General features: G+C 35.9%; 1 protein-coding gene across 1 annotated transcript; it reads right to left on the reverse strand.

Annotated features, from left to right (window-relative positions):
- Positions 7349-8921, reverse strand: LOC109720165 (U-box domain-containing protein 21-like). Its single transcript, XM_020247078.1, has one exon. The coding sequence runs from the start codon at positions 8866-8868 to the stop codon at positions 7495-7497; it is 1374 nt and encodes a 457-aa protein (XP_020102667.1). The 5' UTR covers positions 8869-8921; the 3' UTR covers positions 7349-7494.

Below are 10303 nucleotides of genomic sequence, written 5' to 3' on the forward strand. Positions count from 1 at the left end.
CCCTCCCAACTTTAACCCCGCACGCATCCCGAGCCCTCACCTTTTTCTTCTTTATCAATCATTAACCCCACTCCCCTCCTAACTTTAACCCCGCACGCATCCCGAGCCCTCACCTTTTTCTTCTTTATCAATCATTATCTTCTTATCCCACCTACTCCAACCAAACACTTTTTTTCACTATCCTAGACTAACTCCAACCTCCAATCAAACACAAAAAAATTTTAACACCATTTTAACCCTGAACTTAACCCTATCCCTGGAATAACTACTTTTTCTTAACCCCGAACCAAACGGTGGCCTAGAGTTAAAATCTGTTAATTAACTCTGTTATCTTTATAAAATTACTATTTTGCCCTTTCAAATATACCCTTCCATCATCATTGACTTTCTTATTTGCCCTTAAAGTCAGAGACACAAAAAGTATTTTGACTTTTGGTCTTTTCCAATATATCCCTCTATCATCACCAACATTTCTTATTTGCCCTTAAGTTAAGGGCAAAATTTGTATTTTATTTTTTTTAACTGTGATAGATATTTAACTTACGTTTAACCCAAGTTAACTTAACGGGAGATAACTGCAGGGGTATTTTGCAATAACGGTGGAACATATGAGGGGTATTTTAGAAAGAAAAAAAAGTAGGGATAAATCGGATATTTTCAAACGTATGAGGGGTATATAGGCAATTATCCCTATTTAAAAATAGCCGTTTACATAATAATATATGCTAGTTTTTATATTTATATGTATACAATTTTTTTAAAAAAGTATAAAAATTTTTATTTTTATTTTTTTAGAAAGGAGCAAATTTTCTGTTCTTTTCCTTTCATCTATATATATAATATTTTGGTAACATGGTATCAGTACAAATACTCAATTTTTAATAAAGGGTTAATTGCATACACGTCCCTGCAAACATAGTGAATTACAGATATATCCCTGTAAAACTCAATTTTCATAAGTTGTCCCTGCAAAATCCTAATGTATGCAGATATGTCCCTACCGTTAAGGTCTGTTAGAGAAATTTCGTTAACCATAATTAAAATACTTAACCATGGTTAATTAATAACGTGAATTGACTGTTTTACCCTTCTTCCTCTTCATTCTCTTCCTCTTTATCTTCCTCTTCAATGGCCGTCGTCGTTATCGCTGGCGAGGGAGGAGATGGGGCGGGCGATCACGGTGGAGATAGAGCTTCGCGGTGGAGGCGCTCGGCTGCGGAGGCACCGAAGAAGGAGGAGGAGCTCCGCCGGGAGTCGAGGAGCTTCGCGGCGGAGGCGTCGGAGGAGGAGAAGGAGGAGGGAAGTGCGGTTTTGGGGACGAGGTGGAGCGGGGCGCAGGACGAGTGCGGCGCGAGGAGCCGGGGGAGTTGGCGGCTGCGCCGGCGTGGGGCTGGCGCTGCAGCAGCTGCGCGGCGAAGCCGAGGTTCGGGTCGGCGGCTGCACGTGCTGCCTTGACGTGGTGGAGCACGACGTCGAAGGGGATCGCGTGGCGCCACATGAGGTAGGCGACGACGATGGCCGTGGAGCGCGAGGAGCCTCGGACACAGTGGAGGGGGCCGCGACCTCCTCCTCCTCCTCCTTCACCGCCGCTGCTGCGAAGGTCCTCGAGGAAGTCGAAGGCGTCGTAAAGGACGGAGGAGCGCCGTCCCGCTCGTTCGGCCCCATGGCGGTTCCAATCGCTACGCCTCCTTCCGCTCGGAGTGCTGGATCATCGTCGCCGCCTCGTCATTCTGCGACGTCGCTGCCGCCGCCCGCTCCGGTAGCTCGTGAAGGAAGAGAAAGAGAAAAAGGACATTTTTGTGAGGGTATTTATGCAAAATACCAACTGGATCTTTTGGAGGGATATATTTGTGAGGGCAAAATGGTCATTTCACATGAAAACTGTTAAAAAATAAACAGTTCACTAACGGATTCTAGCCAGAAGGACATATCTGCATACATTAGGCCTTTTGCAGGGACAACTTATGAAAATTGAGTTTTGCAGGGATATATCTGCAATTCACTATATTTGCAGGGACGTTATGCAATTTAACCCTTTAATAAATAACATATAAAAAAGAAAACGCTCCCTTACATCTGTTATAAGGGGGATCGGTGTACAGCTTACACCTTTGATCCAAAGGTTGATACAACATTTTTGGAAGTTTAATGAAAATAAAATGATAAGGCCTCAAATCAAAAAAAAAAATCTATAAATAACTCTACAAAATTTGTATTTGCAAGATTGGCTCTATCTCCGTCATGTAAGCGCCACGCGAGTGTGGATGACGGCGTAGTTTAAGTTGAACACGTTGAACCATTCACTGTATTTGGACAGGGTGAATGGTTCACCGTGTTCCTTTATTTTTCCACCATGGTATTATATAATATTTAGGATTTAAGATTTAGGAAGAACATGGTAAACTATTCACTGTATCCAAACACGGTAAATAGTTTACTATGTACAACTTAACCTAACAATACAACAGAATTATGTTAAAGGGATATATTTTTAGGATACTTTTGTGTAAGTATCCTATTTATGCCCTTTTTTTTTAAAAAAAATCTACTAAGGTCTAAATATAAAGTCCAATCCAATAAAAAACAAAAAGTTTTTCTACTCAACCAACCCCACCCAGCCCACTCGATCCGATTACAAATAGAAAAGGAAAAAAAAAAAAAAAATTGATTACCATCTCCCCTTCTCCTTCTCCGCCGTTGCAGTCGACAAGCCAGGGTTCCAGCGGCTGGAGTTTGCCCAAGGATCTCGCAGGGACTGTAGAGGGTTACGATCGCCACGTGTCCCTCCGCCACAGATCGCTGGAGGAGTGGGTGCCAAACATCAAAGCGGCCCTACATATCGCTACCCCACATATAGCAACACTTTTAAAAATTGTCAGTAATTTAGCAAGCAGTATTTTTTTGACTTATACCGACATTTAAAAGTGTCGCTATATACCTTTTTGTTGTAGTGCTACCGCTACACTCACGTGGCGCTTGCGCTGGGNTTAGTAGATTTATTTTTAAGTTTTGGCATAAATAGAACACTTATACAAAAGTGTCCCAAACATGTGTCCCTATAACCTAATTCTGTTGTAGTGCATATCTAATAGATAATTATGCAAAACTTTAAAATACAAAACAAAAAAACTTCTTTTCTCATGGATGAAAGTAAAGCATTAGAATTGAAGAATATGATAAATTATCTTCGATTATTATTTTTTTCAAATGTTCAAATAGAAATAAGAAGTATTGTTGTGTTTTAAACTTCAGAAAATAATAAAAGATCTTTTTTCAAAAATAGTTTTTAATTAGTAACTTCATTATTGCATAGAAAAAAAAAAAAATCAAGACGTAGATAAAAATATATAATAATTAATTAGCTTAAATACTAGATCAAAGTAGGCTAAAGTTAAGAAACCCCTTTTCTAAATATCTACTTTTTTATTTTTCAACTCTAACTTTTAGAAACTTATATTTACTCCTCTCAAAATTTCAGAAGTATTTTTACGGGATTACGATGGTAACATAGAGGGCAAAATGACTAAACTGTCATTACTTGTTCCACCGAAAAAAGAACAATTTCTAATTTTTCTAACATCTTCAAGGATATTTTTGGTATATCTAGTCATAAATTATAAAAGAAAAATCACATGAGGGCAATTTTCATAAAAATCCATCGATTTTGCATTTTACAAAAATGGATCATTTTTTTGAAGAGAAATGATTCGGTACTTTAAAAAAAAAAAAAAGAAAAAGATCTTAACCGTTGATTAATAGAGGGTAAAAATGTAACTTTAATACTTAGTAGGTAAAAGGATTATTTTATTCAAGGTTAGTTTGGTAATTAAATAATATAATATTTAAAGAAACTTTTAATTAATTGAGGTCCTAAATTTATGCATTAATTAGCACTAATTTAGGAAATTAATTGATTAACTAAATTTATGCAATTATTAGGCATTAATTTAGGAATCTACTTTAAATGTTTTAATGTTTCTCAAATTATGCATTAATTTAAATTATAGAAATTTTAGAAATAGTTTTATTTCTAAATACGATGAATTTAAATTTTAAAAATTAAATACTTAAAATTTAAAAGTGAAATTTAAATTAGAGGAATTTCATATTACTATTTAAAAACTAAATTTCTACCAAGATTTAAAATACAGTTTATTCGCACCAGTTTAAAACGTAATGCATAAAAAACTTAGAGAGTAAGATTTCTACAACTAGATTTCTCTAGAGGAATTTCATATTACTATTTAAATTTTAAATTCAATGATTTAAAAACTAGATTGAACCGATTGATTTGACTGATCAGACTTTGACCTATTCTATCAAGAATCTGATTTTAACCTATTGAACCGAATAACATTAAGAACAATTTGGAACCGGTAAAGATAATAAATATTTTAAACAGAATGATAATTTAACTGTTAGAGCTAATAAATATTTTAAATATAATTTTAAACATATAAATTAAAAAGATTAGAATTATTGGTGAGAAAAAAAATAGTTAGGAATTTGAATTCGAATCTGACTAACAATCACAAAACTTATTTCCGAACTCGACGGATTTCAAAAATCCATATCCAAATTCAAAACTGACCAATTTTTCGAAACCCAAAACCAAACCTAAACCAGAAGACTAGAATTCAAACAATTATTTCTGTTTACCATATTTCAAAGTATTTATATGAAACTTAAATTTTTAAAATATAAATTTGAATATAATATTAAATTTTAAATTTAAAAGTGAAATTTAAATTAGAAGAATTTCATATTACTATTTAAAGTTTAAATTCAATGATCATATTGTCAAATCATTTGAAAATTTTCTTATATGAAATGCCAAATTATGAAAGGAAAGATAGAGTGAGAAAAAGGAAACAAAGAAAAAATAAAAATTTTGAAAATATAGTAGATGTAAAATGACTAAATTGCCTATGTATTAAAAGACAAAAATATCCTTTTTTGAGGTACCTGGTAACCGGTACCTCTCCCTAAGTGACCTACTATTGCAGGTCATAATTTTAAAAAAACTAAATCTAAGCCGTTGAATACGCGTGAATGAACGGTAACTAAAAAAAAAAAGTATAGAAGCATTACTCTTTTTTGAATTTTGCATATTATAGTTAATTGATCAAAATACTCTTATTTCTCTTTTTCTCTCCTTTCTCTCCTATTCATTTTTTTCTCCTATCTCTTTGTCCACTTTCTCTATATTCTCTCTCGTTTGTTTTTTCCTGCCTTTTCGTTCTCTTTTTCTCTCTCTTTTCTCTCTTGTTTATTTTTCTCCTACCTCTTCTTCTCGCTCCTTCTCGTTGTCCCTTCCTTTCCTTATTTTCCCGCTTCCTTTCCCCTCTCCTGCTCTTCTATCGCCTCTATGTTAACGCCACACTCTTCTCTTCTACATCGTTTACACTTCTGCTAATGCTGGCGATGGCGACGAGAATTTAGAGATAGCACAGATCGCGGAGGTGAGTCAGCAGTAGAGGGCATGGCTATGGATGGTGACGATAAGGGTGCCATAGGATTTGAGAATAATGGGGAGGCAAAGAAAGTAGCACTATTTGAGATTAAGCTATCAAAATCTGTGGCACTCTGGTCATTAATTATCTTACCTTTACAATCTTTGTCATATTCAATCTTGCGTCGTCGTTGTTGGCTTCAGTGGAAATATAGATGAGATAGGAGAGAGGAGCGTGGCATCGACTTGGGTTTGATGGAGGAGGAGGATAAGAAAGTAAAAGAAGAAAGAGAGAAAAGAACACCGAAAAAATGGGAGTGGAAGAGGGAGAAGAAAAACGAACGATCGAGAGAGAGCAAGGAGAGTGAAAGAGAAATAAAAATATTTTTATCAATGCACTGATAATTAATAATTAATGTTTAAAACCTAAAAAAAATGATCTCATTTTGTAAAAATGCAAAACCAATGAATTTTTTATGCAAATTGGTCATCTTTTATAATTATAAAAATATATAAAATTTTATTTTATAGATTTTAGTTATTTGTGGCCCTAGGAGGTTAATTTATTAAATTGGAGATTACTTATATATTTTTATATGTTTACAATTGTAATTTAAAGATTCTAGACATATATAAAAATACATATAATTATAGTTCGAATATTATAATAGTTCGTTATATCCTTATTTTTATTGTTCGGATGAGAAATTTTTTGCTTTAATTACAATTAGGTAATCAAAGAGAAAAAAAAAAAAGAAGGTTAAATCAAATCTCCATGTTATCCACATGGCTATACACACTCTTTATGCATAGTGATTTAATCCCAAACTTTATTATGGATTCTCCTATTTTTTAGTAGTTTAAATCAGTGCATACGTAAAGCTTTATCTTTTATTATAGTTTTTGATTTGTCCTCTAATTCCAAAAAGCAAACTCGAAATTTTGGCTGCTTTAATGATCAGCATATTCAATTTCTCACTACTTTTTATGTTACTCCCTTTATTCCTAACACAAAAAAAGAAGAAGCACAATAGCTAGCATATAATTATAGGATGATTAATTATTACATATTAAATAGAGAATGGCAAAATAGATATTTCAAGATATATGCTCCCAATCTAGCCAAATTTGTAAGTTTATTGTGGAGTATCGACATATATATTGCCAAACAGCATTGAACCAATTCAAAAACTTAGATAAATACTATTTGTACACTAAAAAGTTGGGTGTAAATTTTATATTCTTCCATCAAGGAATTTAAACGCTCGTTTAGAAATTTTAATATTTTTAAAAGATTAATAAGATTAAAGTAAAAAAAAATTACTGACCGTTCCTAATGCAACCAGCAAAGAGTTTGATGGTTGATACTCGAAATTCTAAGTTCGAAGACTAGTTGACTCACATTTTCGGTTAAATTCAAATTTACATTAATACTTTTGACTAATCGGTCTATAACGCCTTATCGGCTGTAGACTTAGTATTTCTCATTAATAAATGTAAATATACAACTTAATTTGATTTAACACAACTGCAATTATATGGCCGACTGTTCCTAGCGCAAGTGGTAAAGGGCTTGATAGTTGGTACTCGATGTCCCAAATTTGAATCCTAGTTAATTTATATTTTCAGCTAAATTTATTTTTTTTAAAAAATAAATTAAGCGGATAGGATGGTACCTTTTTCTCAAAAAAAAATACAACTGCAATATCAATTCCATGCATGGCAAGCGTGGGGACCCAATCATAACTAAACTTTTCATAATACATGTCTTTGATTATTCTCATCCTAGTTTTTGGAAGATGAAAGAAAATCAAATCTAGCTCATCCTATATATATATGTATGATCTGTTCTCCAAATAAGCAATCAAAATTAACATAAACCAATGGAATCTGATAACTAATGGAATGACCAAACACTGTAATGTTTACGACTAACACATTAATTAGTTTGTGTTTGTACATGTATACCAATCACACTATTGTATCCAAAATTTTCATGTAAAAAAAAAAAAAAAAGGGAAAAATTTGATCTTATCGTTCGATCACTTATTAAATGATTGAGTTGGTCTCTTTATCCCCCTAAAATCCATAGAATCGACGCACCCAACACTACCACTGTGCCCATTCAACATCTTAAGCAACCTTGTGGCCCTCTCCTTTGTCTCCCCACTACACCCCACCTGAAGCAGCAGCAGCAGCTTCTGAAAAGCCCCCAGCTGTAGAGCTTCTACTATCACGCCCTCTCTCCTCCTCTTCTCTTCTTCTTCTTCTTCTTCTTCTTCTTCTTCTTCTTCTTCTTCTACTACTACTTCTCCTTCTTGTACTTCGCCATTAGAGCCCTTGAACAGCTTGTAAAGCGCCGAGACGACGAGCTCCGTCGCCATGTCCGATACCCGGAACATCTTCTTCAGCAAGACCGGCACGGTCAGCGCGTGATCGCGCGACTCCGCCTTCGCCCTCGGGGAGCTCAGCACCGCGTCGAGCACCGCGAGCGCCCTCTCGCAGAAGCTCCTATCGGCGTCGACGAGGGCTTCGAGCAGCAACGGGACGAGGCCCAGCTCGGCGAACCTCGCGGCGGTGCGCTTGTCGTATGCGACGAGGCGGAAGGCGGCAACGAGGGCCGCCTTCGTCGCTTGCGCCGATATGGGCCTCTTGATGAGGCTGAATAAACCTTCCACTAGCCCGTCGGCTTCTGCGGCACGCTCTCGGCTCGACGACACGAGGAGTTGGTTGATAAGTAACGCTGCGTTGAGCCGCGCCGCCAGGCCGCCGGATTTTAAGATCTCCACGATCGATCGGAGGGCGCTCGGCGAGCCGACGGCGATCACCTGGAGAGTCTCTTCGTTGAGCGGTGACACGGATATTAAAGCTGACAGGATGCCCTCGAGGGGCCCCGGTCGGGCCGAGCTCCACAACACGAAAGCCTCGGCAAGCACCCGCCCCGCGCCGTTCCCCACGAAGCACCGCCGGTTCCGCTCGCTCTCTCCGACCAAGCCTTTCACTTTCGCCGCCAATTCGGAGGCCCGGGACTCGTCACGCGCCCCGCCAGAGACATCGGCGATCTCCGATAGGATCTCCGTCACCTGGGCGGCGGTCACCGGGATTTTCGGGGTGGGGATCCGCTCGATCCCGTAGACCGAGCGGTTCGCGACGCACCAATCCTGGATCACCCTCCGGAGCGAGTGGTTCGGGATGAGCTCCGGTTCGGAGCCAATGTCGCGGTTCGTGACGGGGCAAGTGGCGTTGCCCATGTCGAGCCACGCCTCGATGCTCCGGCGGTCGTAGGTGATCCCCGACGGGGCCGTCACGGGGTCCCTCATCAAGTCGAGAGATATCGGGCATCGGAAGTGGGCGGGGATCGGCGGCGGCTCCAATTCCTTGAAGCCGGGTTTGCGGGCGCGACGCATCGACGCCATGATCGATTCAACACGAGAGGGAGAGAGAGAAAAACTTCTCTTCGGAGGAAGAGATGTTTATGCAGCAGTGTAGAGGAAGAGAGTTTATGAAGGGTATAATCAATGGCGGAGCATACATAAGTACACGGCTTAATTAGGGGTATATATTAGATATTATATATATATATATATGTATGTATATAAGAATGATTCAAAGGGAGAGGGGAGGAGGAGAGAATTGGAGAGGAGGGGAAGGGTTTGATTTGAATGTTGACCGTTGAACGTTTGAATTTGTAAACCGCGGGGGGGAAACGGTAGAGGAGTGTGAATATATAATTACTACGTTTACCTTATATTATACAAATATGAAAGCATATGCATAGAAAACTCCCCCAACTTTTTTCTATTGTGAAATCCCCCCTCAACTTTATTTTATCATAATCGGCTTTCGCTTATATTTTAATTGTCTTCAAATTGAGTGAATTTAATTAATTAAATTCAAGAGTTTATTAATTTATCGGTGATTCCACTGCATTTAATAATTTAAATTAGTTTTTATTTAATAAAATCATAATAAATTGATAATTAATTTCTTAACAGAACCATTAAATTTGCTAAAATTCTAATTAACTTTGATAACTACAATTAGGAATAAGTGGGTGTTGATTAAAAAGAGAAGCGTATCAGCCGAGGTTCTTATTTTATTACACCACATATATAATTTGGTGTTGAATAGATCTAGTAAGAACGTGCAACATTTTAATTTTTTATAATCCACATAATTAATGATAATATGTAAAGTTTGTCGATCGATGATTTACATTTTATCACTCTACATATAGTTTACAATTATTGCACTTTTTTTTATTCTATTTAATGATAAATTATATTTAAATTGTCCTCTAAAATTCCGTTTGGTTTGGAGATAATGAATATTAGAATAAATTTTTTTATTTTTGAGATATTTACTATTCCAAAATAGTCAAAAATAAAAGTAAAAAATTGTGTCCGGTTGATAATGCCGCTATACGCAGGAATAACAAAAATTATATTTATTTAATTTTATAAAATATAGAGGATAGTGAAAAAAATAATAGTTAAATTTTATAAAAAATATTAGTTTAATAAAAATAATTTATGATAAAAATAATTTAATAAAATAATTCATTACAACATTTAATAAAATAATTTACTATAAAAATATTTTCTTTTTCATATTCTACTTAAACTTAAATTTAACTTATTTTAATATTTAAGTATAATTTATTAAAATTATAATATGTAATATATCGTGTCTATATAATTTATTTTAATTTAATTTATAATCTTAAAAAAATAGAATTATACTTTGAAATTATACTATTCTATAAAAAAAAAATAGAATAATTTATCCCAATTTCTTCCGGAATAATGAAATAACAGAGTCTGGCCAAAATATTTTATTTCGACTAAAAAG

The sequence above is a fragment of the Ananas comosus genome, linkage group 1 (assembly GCF_001540865.1).
Source record: "Ananas comosus cultivar F153 linkage group 1, ASM154086v1, whole genome shotgun sequence".
Lineage (NCBI taxonomy): Eukaryota > Viridiplantae > Streptophyta > Magnoliopsida > Poales > Bromeliaceae > Ananas > Ananas comosus.

Bases quoted from the DNA above. Each gene is read 5' to 3' on its own strand.
- LOC109720165 (XM_020247078.1), bottom strand. From the start codon at position 8,868: ATGGCGTCGATGCGTCGCGCCCGCAAACCCGGCTTCAAGGAATTGGAG.